General features: G+C 50.0%; 3 protein-coding genes across 3 annotated transcripts; 2 read left to right on the top strand and 1 right to left on the bottom strand.

Annotated features, from left to right (window-relative positions):
* Positions 1-58: 58 nt before the first annotated feature.
* Positions 59-2,499, top strand: BKA55DRAFT_581970 (uncharacterized protein). The gene is made up of 2 exons (XM_046194083.1): positions 59-486; positions 561-2,499. The coding sequence occupies exons 1-2, from the start codon at positions 111-113 to the stop codon at positions 2,180-2,182; spliced, it is 1,998 nt and encodes a 665-aa protein (XP_046043779.1). The 5' UTR covers positions 59-110; the 3' UTR covers positions 2,183-2,499.
* A 1,457-nt stretch (positions 2,500-3,956) lies between these two features.
* Positions 3,957-6,324, bottom strand: BKA55DRAFT_598510 (uncharacterized protein; the record flags this gene model as incomplete). The annotated part of the gene is made up of 4 exons (XM_046196244.1): positions 3,957-4,030; positions 4,141-4,272; positions 4,320-6,170; positions 6,288-6,324. 4 exons carry the CDS (start codon positions 6,322-6,324, stop codon positions 3,957-3,959), a joined length of 2,094 nt encoding a protein of 697 aa, XP_046043778.1.
* Positions 6,325-10,770: 4,446 nt separating this feature from the next.
* On the top strand, positions 10,771-13,021 carry BKA55DRAFT_524115 (WD40-repeat-containing domain protein; the record flags this gene model as incomplete). Its single annotated transcript, XM_046188699.1, has 2 exons — positions 10,771-11,680; positions 11,724-13,021. Coding segments are annotated over 2 exons (2,208 nt in total), but the record flags the coding sequence as incomplete, so codon positions are not given.
* Between the last annotated feature and the right edge of the window lie 2,292 nt (positions 13,022-15,313).

The raw sequence follows: 15,313 nt of genomic DNA, 5'->3' as shown, positions 1-15,313 counted from the left end.
AGAGCTTGTTGACGAATGAAAATCAAGGGCGCCTGCGATGGTCTTGTGTCTGAGCGACTGGCAACCCCGCTTCTAGTTTTCCCCTCGGTTCGAAAACACACAATAAAACTATGCCTGGCAACATGGACTATGAGCTGAATCCTAACATCTTATGTGCTGAGAATATCAGCTTTCTTTTTCTCTTACACGGTGTCCCAAGTATGCCCAAGACCTCGCCGATTGACAAAGATCAGATACCCGAGGCGGGATACAATTTGCCGTTTGACAAAGAGCGGGGACTAGCGAGTACCCTGGCTTTCCTTTCCAGTATTCGGGATGATCCGAATCGAATTCCTGCTTTATGCATCGAGAGTATTCCTGGCGTCTGCGCTTTGAAAGTTCACTTGGCAGTAAATAAGAAAGGTTTTGATGACAGCAACACCGATCTACTAGAAATGAAACTCGCGTTGAGTAGGATACTTGCGTCACTTTCGCAGCATACAGAGAGTGCGTGCATTGACCCAGTCATGAGGCCTCTTCCACATAAATATGAATAAGACTACGTACTAATTGAGAAGTAGCTTGCGATACCTATGATACGATTGAGGATGTCTTTCGCGTGATTATAGATGTCTGTGCCGAACGCATCCTCAGTCGTCTTCGTCTACGTCCAAGCAATAAACAAAATATCAAGAAACCGATGATTGAAACTCTAAGTCAGACTGTCGATGCTCTGAGAAAACTTCACCGAAAACAATTGGATCCAAGAGACTTGGTGGAGTCTGCATCGACCTTCGAAGTTAGGGCGAATGAAGCTGTCAAGCTCATTACAGCATGGACCAAGCACCAAACAACTACTCGATTGAGGGAACTCGTGAAAGGAGTCCATAAAATGTGGACGACGAATAAACTCCATGAGCTACTTGATTGCATCCCAAACAATCTCATAGACCCCAGCTTGAGAATCAGTTTGTATAACATCATCTGCAAAGTGGCTAGATATAGGGAGGCGGCTAGATACCTTTGTCGCATGGCTAAGCGTTACCCGGCCCTCCGAAGAGCAGAAGTTGTTTCTGTCACTCTTCAGCGTCAAATGTTCGCCAGAGTAGAAGTCAATCACCACTCGCCTTCTTTAAGTACTACATTACGCCGGATTGCCAGCAAACACCACCTTTCTGCCAATTCTGATAGGATGTATTCTTTATTGAAGCTTGGTAAAGACGAGGCTGAACACATGTTCTCGGATCAGGTACGGCGAGCTCTGAAAGGAGCAAAAATCCATGCCGAAATCCAGTTGTTCTACCACATTGAAGCACTTCGCTTAACCCGACCACCACGCGTCGTATGTTCGAGCAAGGATGCTTGCTATCTTTGCGACTACTTCATTACCACCATCACGAAACTTCACAGTCCAAAATGTCACGGAAGACTTTACCCTGGCTGGCGTTTACCAGCGTCATCAGTGAACGACGAAACAATGAGGAAGTTCAATCATGCTTTAGAAGCGATGGCCGGAAATAGTGTTAGAGACTTATTCAGACAGCAGAGGAAATTCAGATTACCGGATCCCCTAGAAAGCACAATTCTCACAATTAGACGATCGGTTTCAACGTTAGCTTCAGTGTTAACAAGTCCAAAAGCCGTGGAGACGACAAGCCACAATACCACCAATACATCTCATAGAAGAATGACCAGTGAGGACGTGAAACAAAGTATAGCTACTTTGCCGACTGGGTGCTCAGAAGCTGCTGGGTGTATTCCAGAATATTCCGTTCCTGTAGACGATACAGCCTCGATCATGGAAATCGCTACACCAATGGCAACCGGCGATCAAATCCAAATGCTACCGTATTCAGATAGTGAGGGCGAAACCTATAACAAACTAGGGATGAAACCCCAACGCAAACTAATCGCTGGTTGCGTTCCCTCGGATGATGCGACGTGCGTCCGTGTTGGTCCACTGAGACTCTATGTTGAATATTCGGCGTTTCACAATGGGAACAAGGAGTATCCCCACAATCACCTAAAATTTGATGTCGAGTGGATGACTGATATCAACGACGAACTAGTCCAACAGGACGGAGAATCATCTGTGATTGACATTGAAAAATCTACATACACGGCATCACTCCCCCCGAATTGCTTGAACCAATTAGATATAAATTATAGGGGCCAAGTTTTTAAAGTTAGACTGCACCCTTAAGAGAAGGAGAGAATTACAAGGACGAGTAGTCAGTAGTTTTTATTACATTACTGGGCCTGGGGGTAATCAAGGAAATGGCATGACAAGATATTGACATCCACACAGTCAGCTCAGAGGCGTGTTACATTAAAGATCGCTAGTAGTACGTTTAAATTTAGGAGCGTAGAAGAGACTTAAAGTCCTCGTTGGATGATGAATGTACAGAGTACTGAAGCACTGAATCGAAGCTACTGTGGCTTGTTGTGGCTGAGATAATTCCGTATTGGGATTGGCTAGACTGAGGGAAGTATTTCTCTTGTTAGAGGTTACAACCCCAGTTCTGAATAAACTCTCTTTTTTCCTAGTCTTCCTTCTTCTTTTTCTTCTTCGATGACTTCTGCCCCCACAGGTACTCTGCCTGTCGAACTTCTTAGACGGAGCATTCGTATGAAAGGGATTCGTATGAAAGGGATAGACTGAAATAGCTATGTTATAGAACACCTACAAATAATGCCTAAGATACGTAGCTTACAAGGTCCCATTCTGGACGCAAAGCAGGGACCTGTTGCGTACCATGCGAATTTGTCCAGAGAAGTCTAACCGGCCCAAAACTCCACCTAGCAAGCTGGTAGTTAACCTGTTTTATTACATCTCTGCCTGTCATGTCTCGTCTAGATTATTTTCACTGAGTTATGCCACATTTCTGTCTAAACCTTTCCCGTGCCTTGTCCCCGCTGTAGCTGGAAACAACTTCCAAAAGACGAAATGGTACTTCTTGCCTTACCGCCAGAACTTTACTTCATAATTGCTACTTTCCTTGAGCAAAAGAGCTTGCCACTTTGCTTCGCACTAGCAAGCAAATTTACCCTATCATTGACGACATCTTATATTACCGCGATGCGAAAAGCGACAGCCCAGCTGCCCTACTCTGGGCTGTAAAGAAAGGAAGGTTAAACACGGCTAGGAAGGCCATCATTGCTCACAAGTGGCAGTGTACTTCCCATGACATAGAGTCCGAATGCACAATTCAATCGACATTAAACGGGGTCCTTTGCCTAGCATCATCGGGAGGGCATACCCGTATTGTCCAACTTCTTCTCGATGAAGGCGCCGATGCTAATGTACCAAGAAGAGGGCGCCCAACAGCCCTAAAGCTAGCATCATTACACCGCCACGAGAAGATTATTCAGATTCTGCTCAATAATAATGCTCATTAGTACCATACTAGCTATATTACATTTAGTTTGGTATTAACTTATTACTTCTTGATATGTTTTTATATTAATGGCTATGGCTTAACTCTGTATTCGTAATGGTGCTTGGGTTAACTGTTACTTCCTGACTTCAATAATTATGCTTATGGTTATCTGCAAACAGTGCGACATCGTGGGATTGTTCCGGACTCTTGGTCTCAATAGAGACAGAATCGGGTACTTGGTCAGGTCACCCCAATCTGTATGGTTGATCGACAGTCCCGGACGGTCAATGCAGAGTGACTGGATTGCATGATATCTCCTGTTTAGCCCGCGTGATCTTCCGGATAAAATATGGATTACGTAGACCACATCAATTGGTTGAGCACAGTTCCTTAGCAATCATACTTTGGCTTCCCAGGAAGTGGCTCAAATTGGCACGTGAGTCTCCCAATGTTGGCAAATGGTAGCACTGTCTCCATTACTCAGGGGTGGCTGGCTCGTCATGCGTATTCACGCCGTTGAGCAGGCTTCAGCGCTTGAGTGTCCGGATCTGATTGAGAGCCGCAAAATCGGCCACGGAAGCGGGTGAAAGAGCCCGCTCAGATATTTAGGGATATGTGGTGCACCTCTGTATGCTTACATAGCCGGGGGAAGTTGGGGTTCAAATCGACATCTACAATGAAACAGTGCAGCCAGGCCGATCATGGCCTTCAAACCCCTCCAAGTGCCGTGATCTACCATAATGATAGGTCTCAGAGTCGCGCCCATGCCTCTTTCTCTTACCAGTTAACTTCGATACCTGCTTATGTCGCGCCGGGTGCAACAGGCTCGCCAAGTTGAAATCGATGAGCATGATGCGGTCATGCTCGTCGTTCCAGAGGAGGTTCGCCTGCCGCATGTCGTTGTGTACAACGCCTTGCTTGCGAAGCAGCTCCGTAGCCGCGTCTCCTCTTCTAGGATACTGTCGTTCGTCACAATCGTATCTCCTACCCATGACATCAGCAACATGTGAACGATGTCAGCCAATACCAACGGGTAGGGCGTCTCCAAATCGATGCTGCCCAAGCAAACGGGGACAAAGTGGCCCTGCAGTGGTTCTAGACGCGAGTAGACATTCGCTTCGTGTTGCAACCTTGTGACAGCCGCGGCGAATGTTCCTTTCCCAACAAATGTATATCCGTAACATCCCAGTGTCAGCTTGAAGAGTGCCCCTGTATCACCGTATTTGCCATCGCTGTCCAGGGGTTTCAAATAGCGAAGGCGGTAGACGGGGCGAGCTAGTTTCTTGCATAATAGTTCCCTGAGACGAGTAGCACTGATGGGATGCGACAGGCCGCTTTTGGCACGGCGATGCAGAGCCACATTCGGACATTTCTCATCGAGAAGCCCATCTCTTTTGAGGCCCAGCAGACAGCTTTGCGTGCAATACGGTCGAGCCTCGAGTTCCGACGCTCCGCTGCCTGTAGACCCGTCGTTTCCCGGTGTCATGTCTTTTCGCTTTTTCGAGCCACGGGCTGACACTTGTAGTGATGGCCGCGCACCTTGAGTCCGTCCACTTTCGTCAACCAGAGGCTCGTCATCGCCACTACTGGTATCGCTGGCATCAATTTTCGGCAAGGGTTCAGAGTTCTTGCATGATGCCCTTGTCGTTTGTCGCAGCTCTACTGTGAGTTTCTGAGCAGCAACTATAGACCCAGCATACGACGAGACAGAGCGTGTTGACTCTGGCGATGCTTCCTCCTCCGTTGTTCCACCGCACATCTCAGCATATGGCTCTGGCCATTCCTTGAGCAATGAGATTGCCGCCTCTCTCCACTGATTAGACTTCCCAGAGCACCGGCAGGTCTGCAAGCAAAATGCGGCGAGTTGTGCAACGGCGGTGTAGAAGGGATCGACCGTTCCGTCCTCACGCTCGGCGTCACTCTCTGGCTGGGCCATATGGTAATACAGCACTGTGGGATCGTCTCCAATGTGCAGGAAGATCAACGACTTTCCAGCGGTAAGGTATCCATAGCTACTGCCGAGCCGAATCATGTAGTGGAATGTCTGTGCCAATGCTTTGGCAACCGTTTCCTCTATCTGTTCTTGTAGATGACTCTCCCCGTCCGTGCTAGCTTTCCCGCTGGAAATTCTTGAGATGACGCGGATAAATAGGTCCTCTCTATGCATGGCCTTCTGAAAACTTTCGACCGGGATTTTATGTGCTGCTTTGTACTCGCTGGGAAATGCGGTATTCTTTTCCCCCGAATTCCTGGCTCGAATACACCATCTATCCGGCCCTTTTCTTCTTGAGGCTCTGCGTTGCCGTGCCACCCTTTTCTTTGACCCGGATTGCCCTTGTACAGTCTCGAAGAATACCTCGTCATCGTTGCGATCAATCTCGTCGGTCTCCGTCAGGCTGAGAGGGTGGTTCTCGAATGTGATCGCTTTGCAATCGAGTTCGCGTCCGATCGGGTGGTTCTGTGATCGAGAACCAAGCGCGGCAAAAATGTTCTCCACAGGATCTTCTACAGCTAGATGCTCAAACGTCCTGAGGTCGTCCTCGCTGGCCACGGGCCTTTTGTTAGCAGCTTGCGCTATCGCGCGGACAGCTATTCGTGAGGGCAGGAGGAAGCCTTCGAGTATTTCCTTAATGATGCAGTGGCACGATTTCTGCTCGTCGACAAATCCATCCCAAGGTCGCAACCATAAAGGATAGCGTTTACCCGTTACATCTGTTGTGCCGCCGCCGGACGACTTCGACTTGTCCTGCACCTTGAGGGTCGTGAAGAGGTCTTCGTGGCAGAGTCGCAAGTATTCGTCATATGAGGTGTCTCGTTGATCGCGTCTAAGATTCTCCTCTCGTGCCCTTGCCAATTCTTCACGTTCTCTTGCTGCCGTTTCTCGTTCTCTTGCTGCCGTTTCTCGTTCTTTCGTCTCCTTCAGCTCACGCCGGAGTCTTTGGATCTCGTCATCGTGGTCCGTCATCGTGGTCGGTCTTTGTCTGCAAAGTTTAGGTTGTTCGGGAATTACGTTGACGCGCAAGCAAACTCGGCTCTACGTATCGCCGTTCGGATAAATAACGGCAATTGTACCATTAGTCCGATTGGTGGGGCACATCTCTTGAGACTCCAGTCTGGTCACTCGCAAGGATCTAAGCCATTTATAGTTAGACACAAGAAGAATACTTTAACACCAAAGTGGCAGTTTCTTGCTCATAAGATTATAACAGATACAGATGTATGTCTGGCCAAAATAGAGCTTCGGCTGATACTGGAATAACAGTGGGTCAGTTAAACACCTGGAGTCTGCGCACAACCCAGAAGATGGAACTGTCCCCGTCATCCGCATTTCCTTCCAGACTTACGTCATCGTATGCAGGTGTGTTGAACATGACTCGGATGATGAAGCATCTTCTCGGCTCTGTTTGACGAAATGACCGCTTGGTGGTGGAAAGCAAACACAAGACTCGTGTAATTTCTCCCCCTGTGGGCCCGTTCTGAAGCTGGCCTGAAGGCACAGTGCTCCTGCAAGTCAGGCCCGGAAAGGAAAGGTTGATCCACCCCGTTTTCTGATTGGGTGAGGTTGTACGTACTAGGAGGGGTTATGCCATCCCTGACTTGGTGAACGGGCAAAAGCCGACTGGTCAGCGCTCAGCAACTCGCTTTACCTGGCGCAACCGGTCCATCTGCTTTGCGTTTGAATGCAGAGGCAGGCAAGCATGACAGGATCCGATTGGCAGGCAGGAAACTAACTGGCAGGGTAAGGTTCTTCAGGCCGAGATCCCAGTAGAGAAGCTCGCTTAGCTAAGCTCAAATCCAATCAAAGTGTCGCACTGGATGTGCTTAAAATGGAGCAGCAGTAGTGAGTTGATTGGTTCTATCTTCTGTGTGGGGTATTCCATCCCACAGGCTTTACTTTAAATCACCCAGCTTGATTACTAAGGGCTGTTGTTCCTGAGGATCATTGAGACCATGCCCGGCCTGCGACACGAAGTCTTGCGAGACATCATTGTATTGCACACAACCTAGAGACATACATACTGAGCGGGATGGCGCTACTTTGATACATACCCTAAAGTCAAAGAGAATCTTTACAATCTTTACAATCTTTACAATCTTTGTTAACGTTGTGGAGGCAGCCGTTTGGAAAGTCAAGCGGGGCGCGACGCGACGCGAAAGGAATGGAGAACTTGTCCGGTAATGTTGGGATAGTAATGCAAGCCCTGATCCGCGAAGTACGCGACGAAACAATGAAACAGATGGCGAAGGCGCAGCAGGAAACCGTGAAGGAAATCACGACTTCTCACGAGAGAATCATTGAGACTCTGTGGAATGCCTGGAAAAAGGAGCAGCAGGCGCTCAAGCAAATGTTCGAAGGCCAGGAGAAAGCGATTAGGCAGCTGCAACAGGATATTCAAGGCATTCAGGCGCAAGCCGCACAGGAACGAAAGCTGATGCAGGAACAGATTGACGAGCTCAAACGAATGCAGCAGCACGCCCCACGCGATATCGAGCCCCTGCAAGTGCAGGCTTCCGAAGAGATCAAACGCATCCATGAGAAATTAGACATCATGGCGCAGCACGCCGTAGCCGGCTCCGCCCGGACGAACCCCAGGCAGTCATTTGCAGACATAGCTCGTATGTCGCCAACAGAGGGGCAGAATGGCGGTGTTAGAGGCCCCGAGGTGATGTCATCACCTACGCCGCCGCTTTCATCCCCTGGAGAGGACCTGTTCTGCACGATAGACATCTCCGGAGTGGGCGACGATGATAGTAACAAGGCGCAGATTGGAGAGGTCCGACAGGCTATCGAAGCCGCTGTGAGGACAAGAAAGAAGGACGAGAGATGGAGATGCGCAGCGGTGGTGAGAGGGGCCAGGAACGCTAACATCATCAAGGTGATCTGTAGAAACGTGGCGGAACTTCACATGGTTCGACAAGCAGTGTTGGAAACAGATATACCGGGGGCAAAGCTCCTGAGAGAGCGGCTGTACCCGGTCAAGATCAATGGGGCTAACCGGTCGGCGGTCCTGGACTCGAACCACAACCTTCTTCCCGGCGTTGCTGAAGTACTCGGCCAAGAGAACGAAGTGACGATTGCTAGGATGAACTGGCTTAGCGATAAGGGAAACGGCAAGGCATACGGGTCGATGGTGATCTACGTGACGAAAGAAAGCGATGCAAGACGGCTCTTGAAAGACAAATACTTTCACCTCGCAGGCGAATCAGCGAGAACTAGCATGTTCGAGCCTAGAGCCGAGGTGGTGCAATGCTACAATTGCTGGGGGCTAGGCCACAAGGCATTCGTCTGCAAAGAAGCGCAGAGATGCGGCAGATGTGCGGAGCGAGGACATCACCATGGACAATGCGAATCAGCAGAGCCAGTGTGCGTGTCATGCGGAGGACGGCACGAATCATTCCGTCGAGCATGTCGATTGCGTCAAATGCGAGGAGATGAGCACTAGGCTACAAGTGTACCAACTGAACGTGCGTAAGAACGATAAGGTGCATCTGAGCATGATGAATGACAAAGAACTTGAGGACTATGTAGCGCTGGCGGTGGCAGAGCCATGGGCATGCACAATCGAGGGACAGGTGATGACGGTGCCTAATCACCACAGCAACTGGACGAAGATGATCCCCACCAAGACGCGTGAGCCGCGTGTGTCGCGATGGCCGATCCGCAGCATGCTCTGGATACGGAGGGACTTGGAGGCAGAGCAGGTCCCGATACCGTCACCAGACCTGACGGCAGCGATCGTCAGGTTCCCTGAGCGTGACGTGCTGGTTGTGTCGGTGTATATAGAGGGGAGAAACGAGCAGGCACTCGAAGCGGCGATGGGACAGCTGCACACGGCGATTGCAAAGTTCCGCAATGGGTCCGGCAGAAGAACTGACGTGACCTTGGTAGGGGATTTCAATCGTCATGACACACTATGGGGAGGTGATGAAGTGACGGGAAGGAGGCAAGGCGAAGCTGGACCGATCATAGAGCTGGTGGGAGAACATGACCTTCACAGCCTGCTGCCCCGAGGCACGAAGACGTAGGAAGGCCCAGGGGGTATAGCGAGCACGATTGACCTGGTGCTGGCATCGACGGAGTTGGCGGACGAGATGACGAGCTGTGGGATACATCCAACAGAGCATGGATCGGACCATCGGGCGATCCGAACGGAATTTGACACGACACTGCCGGAACGAACGCCCAGCGACAGACTGCTATTCAAGAATGCACCTTGGTTAGAGATCAAGGAGAGGGTGAGGACGAAACTGGAAGCGTTGCCGTGTGGCGGCACAGTGCAGGCTCAGACGGACAGGCTGATGTCGGTGGTGCTGGACGCGATCAACGACCTGGTCCCGCGAGCCAAGCCGTCGCCTTATGCCAAGAGGTGGTGGACGACGGACCTGACCCGACTCAGGCGGATGTACACATACTGGCGCAACCAGGCAAGGGCATGCCGGCGACGAGGACGAGAGGCAGCAGACCTAGAGCAAAAGGCCAGAGAAGCGGCAAAGGAGTACCACGACGCGATCAGGAGGCAGAAAAAGGCACACTCGGACAGCTTTCTCGAAGACGGAGCCAACATCTGGCAATCAGCCAAGTACCTCTCGCCTGGAGGCGAAGCAATAGGTGATAAAATACCTCCTCTAAAGAGAAGAGATGGAACGACGACGAGCGACAAGGCAGAACAGGCAGAGGAGCTTCTCAGCGTCTTCTTCCCGCCTCTGCCGGCTGTGATCGAGGATGAAGAGCGCCGGCCGGCACAGCGAGAAATAGCACTGCCAGAGTTGACACTAGAAGAGTTGGAAGAGAAGGTGATGGCGGCCAAGGCATGGAAAGCCCCAGGCGAAGATGGACTGCCGGCGATGGTGCGGAAGCAGCTCTGGCCAGTAGTGGGAGACCGGGTGTTGCATCTGTTTCGGACATCCCTAAGAGACGGAGAGCTGCCGGTCCAGTGGAGGAGCGCGAAAATCATCCCGCTCAAGAAGCCGGGCAAGGACGACTACAAGGTGGCCAAGGCCTGGAGACCGATCTCACTTCTATCGACGCTGGGAAAGATATTGGAAGCGGTCATGGCGGACCGGATCTCGTACGAGGTAGAGACATTCGGACTGCTACCCACCAACCATTTCGGCGGAAGGAAGCAACGATCGGCCGAGCAGGCACTCCTGCTCCTCCAAGAGCACATCTACAAAGCGTGGCGCAACCGGAAGGTGCTCAGCCTGATAAGCTTCGACGTGAAGGGAGCGTACAACGGGGTGTTCAAGGATCGACTACTGCAGAGACCGGAAGCCAGAGGCATCCCCAAGGGATTGGTGAAGTGGATCGACGCTTTCTGCTCCAATCGGTCCGCGACGATCGTGGTAAACGGCTACACCTCTGAGCGACGGGACCTGCCACAAGCTGGACTTCCGCAAGGGTCGCCCTTGTCACCGGTGCTGTTCTTTTTCTTCAACGCAGTTCAGAAGAATTCGGGCTAAGTTCAACATCACCGTGGGGGATGAACGGAAGCTCCCATCCGATTGGCCAGGACAGAAAACATTGCAGGACCTCACGAGAATGGCTGTACCTCTCTTCATTTTCGCGGCGACCGTTTGCCGGTTCATCGACAATCGTAAGCGTGGCAACCCTCAGAAACAGCTGCATGATTTTCTGAAACAGGGACACAGAAGCCATGGGTCTCAACTTGACCAAACCTATGGGCCTGTTTTACGCTCCCAAATCGCCGATGTCTCAAAAGACGACAGAGAACAGATCATCGAGAACTTCAAAGACATTGTTGGTAGTATTGTTATCCTTGCAAGTCCTCTATCAGTAACCGCTCTGTCACAATTACTTGACGTCTCTCCGGATGTCGTGGATGATCGACTAGATGCGCTTCACTCGATTTTAAGTATCCCGCCGACACGCAAATTGCCCGTGCGGTTGCTGCATCTATCATTTCGAGAGTACCTTATCAGTCCTAAACAGAAGGAGTCAAGTGAATTTTGGGTGGACGAGAAACTCGCTCACCGAAACCTGGCAAAGCACTGTCTGCGTCTTATGCGCGGCACTCTACGCGAGAACATATGCGGCCTACCTTTCCCAGGTATACGTCAATCTGCGGTAGACAGTGCGCGACTCGAGAAGTGCATACCTTCACAGCTTCAATATGCATGCATGTACTGGGTTCATCATCATACCAAGGCCGATTTTGAGCTAAATGACGGCCACGAGGTCCATGATTTCCTGATGACACACTTTCTTCATTGGGCAGAGGCGCTGAGCTTGATGGGCCGAGCTGGAGAATGTCTTGACTCAGTTAGGTCGTTAGTAGGTTGGCTAGAGGCAAGCCTCTTCCGTAGATTGAAGTCTGACTACTGCTGACTTCTACCAGAACCGAGGGGATTCCAGTCTGATCAATTTTCTGGCTGATGCCGTTCGATTCCTCAAGGTGAATTTCTCTGTGATCATTGAAGCACCGTTACAGTTGTATTGTTCTGCTCTAGCTTTCGCCCCGAGGAGGAGCATTGTTAGAGAGGCATTCGAAAATCGTATCCCAGAATGGTTCAACGTCCGGCCGCGGGCTAAAGAAGACTGGGATGCGTGTTTGTTGACGCTGGAAGGCTATAGCAACAGAGTCAACTGGGTGGTATTCTCGCACGACTCGACGATGGTAGCATCGGCCTCTGATGACGAGACGGTACGGATCTGGAATGCAGAGACAGGGAAGTATGAGCATGTGCTGGAGGGCCATAGCAACTTCGTCAACTCTGTAGTGTTCTCGCATGACTCGACGATGGTGGCATCGGCCTCTGATGACGAGACGATACGGATCTGGGACATACTAGCGGGAAAGTGTGAGCATGTATTGGAAGGCCATAGCGACTCGGTCAATTCCGTTGTATTCTCTCACGACTCGACAAAGCTGGCATCAGCTTCTAACGATAAGACAGTGCGGATCTGGAACACAGGAACAAAGAAGTGTGAGCATGTGCTGGAGGGCCATAACGGTTTCGTTAGGTCGGTGGTGTTCTCGAATGACTTGAAAATGGTGGCGTCGAGTTCTAATGACAAGATGGTACGGGTTTGGAACGTATTGACGGGGAAGCGTGAGCATATGTTGAAAGGCCATCGCTCCTCGGTTAACTCGGTGGTGTTCTCACACGACTCGACAAAGCTGGCATCGGCCTCTTGGGACAAAACGGTACGGATCTGGGATCTCAAGACAAGAAAGCACGAGTATATGCTGGAAGGCCATAGCGAATGGGTCAACTTAGTGGTGTTCTCGCACGACTCGCAGCTGGCAGCATCGGCTTCTCGCGATAAGACCGTGCGGATCTGGGACCTAAAGACAGGAGAGTGTAGAGAGGTCATTTCATTAGATTCCTGCACAGATATACTTTCATTTACGCCTGACAAGTCTGGCATTGTCACTAGTAATGGCGTATTTGCTTTTACTGGCGATCTGTTATCTTCCACGCGACCTCCCGTACCATGGCAGCCTACGGTGGTCTCAACACTTGGATTACAGGACGAGACCTGGGTGACATCGGCAGGAGAGGATTTGCTTTGGTTACCTACTGAATGTCGTGGTGGAAGAGTAGCTATTTCAGCAAATGCGGTTGTGATAGGCTGCGAATCGGGGAGGGTTATAGTATTGGGTTTCTCTGCCGTAGAAACAGCAAAACATGTAATCTAGATTCTATACCTACTTACTCAATTATTATTAAATGCCTACAATTAGTCAGTTTATCTGAGCGATGCACCAATCGAGTACTACAACCGCGCTGGTTCCGTACTAAATTAACTCTACATCCCTACTGTACCAAGGACGGCTTTTAATTTACTAAATTACACACTTTTCGTCCCTGCGCCAACCCCCTATCGTCCTTCCTTTCATGAAAATACATCTTGTTTATCCGCGCACGCTGGTTGGTTTTCGAATAGGGCTCAATGGCAATAAGCCACCGAGGCAAACCTCTGGGATAGTCCCTAATTCTCAAGGCTTTCAAGGTAGGGCTCTACAGTGGGGTGGGCGCTAGGCGGCTAGGGTCCCTGAAGGGATGGATAATGGAGGTTATTCCTTTTCCGAAAGAAGAGAAAACAACGGCCTTGGTCCATGGCCGTTATTGGTTTTGCTGCAAACCCTGTCGAAAGCCCAAAAACGGCTTGCTTGACCGGCTGCAGCCATAAAAGCCCCTCAGCATAGACTAGCTACACAGGGCTTGTGGCAGGCAGCTGACCACGCAGCGATGGAAGCACAGGGCCATCGGGCGTTCAGTGGCACTTGTGACAGACTAACAAGTGCAAGCGAGCAACTCAAAAGCCCTCGGCGAGTCACAGTGGTGCGAGAGGAGAACTACAGCATGGCAATGAGGGGGAACGAAAGGGCAATCATTGGCTGTCGTATGTTTCCTCAGTTGTGAGGTGACACGCTTTACACAGCAAACCATGTCAGCATTAAGTGGTCGTTGGGTAGACAGGCCCGCTCCGCAGGGATCGCTTAGTCCTTACTAGATGCGGCATTTTCTCAACTCACATTACTCAAATGTTATTAAACCATTGCTGCCTAAAACGCAAACCTGTGACAACGCTAAAGCAGTCATGCACTTTGCCAGCTGTATTGTACATTGCCCTTGTCGAGCTGAGGTGGCTACTAAGAGGGCTTAAAGAATGCTCCTGTTGTAGCGTCATGCCTTGCAATTCACCTTCTATTAGCGCCGCCATAGGTATCTTCGTGACCAAAGGCGGCTATAGCTCCATAAGAGCTAAAAAAAAATAGGCTAGCGGGCTTCATTGAGTAAAATAGTCGGCCTGGTAGGGCTTTAGTGATCTCGGAGTCGATAATAGATAGTGGATTTTTCGGTAGGTAGGACTCTAAGCCACTTACGGCCGAGATAGCTAGCATTTTCAAGCCTACTGTACCAATTACCCCCCGTATCAGGGCCGGATACACGAATTGATGGTTCGTGCCCTCCAGCTGCTCAAATATGGCCACCTTCGCGGTCTTTTATTTGCATTCGATTGGCAACTGGGAATACGGGCCAGTTGTCCTGCGTCCCTGATCTGCGAGTTCTGCTAGATTCTCTACATCATTATTCCAGCTCCAGATTCAAGTGAAAAAGGACTTTTACGCGTCTTGATTGGGCCATTACCCCTGTTTTCCTCTTTCACTTGAAAGAGGATACGTAGTGAAACTGCCGCGGCTCCACTTTCTGTAACACAGGGGGCGCTTAATGGTCTGATTGGTGCTAAATCCCTAACCCTGTACGACTTATTGTCAGACATTACGTGTATTCGGTCCATTGATCCAGATTGGTATATTCATGTTGTGTTGTGTTGAATTCTGCCCCTTAGAGGTTTTACCATTTCGGTTGTAATCTTAAAGTATCCCTGCTTGCACGTGAGACCCCAGCACCTGTTCAACACTTATGTGAGTTTGATACAATAGCTGAGAGCCTTATAACATGTAATATAATCTGAGTTTGATTACGGACTTCGACGCGAACAGTGCGTTAAAGCCACGCATTCAGGGGACGTGTAGAACTCACAGAGGGCACAGCTCTCGGAAATCTTAAACCCCTAAAGATATCACTAAGTGACAGGAACAAAAGTTGCGCTATAAATACCATAGAAACGTATAAAATTCGTAACGCCCTGTGGGTCCCTAAGCCTGCTTAGCATAAAAGTTCCTAACTATATAACATGGTTGATAAGCGAATTAACCAGACAAGCGAGTTAACCAAAAATCTTAACCTCTCAGTCTTAAATCCCAATAAAACTACCACAAACGATCTAATTAATTAAAACTACTCGCTATACTCTTCCCCAGACGTCTCTATAACTACCTGACAGGTCCTTGCATTGTGCCCGACCTTGCCGCATACACCACAACGTCGATTGCCCGGTCGCACCGACCTTCCTTGACCACTACCTCTTGACGATTCGGCCACTACCTGCGTATCAACATCCATCTGATCAATTACTTGCG

The sequence above is a fragment of the Fusarium redolens genome (genome assembly GCF_020744475.1).
Source record: "Fusarium redolens strain MPI-CAGE-AT-0023 chromosome Unknown BKA55scaffold_20, whole genome shotgun sequence".
In the NCBI taxonomy this organism is placed as follows: domain Eukaryota; kingdom Fungi; phylum Ascomycota; class Sordariomycetes; order Hypocreales; family Nectriaceae; genus Fusarium; species Fusarium redolens.
Note: the sequence above shows the minus strand (reverse complement) of the source record. Positions and strands in the feature narration are given on the sequence as shown.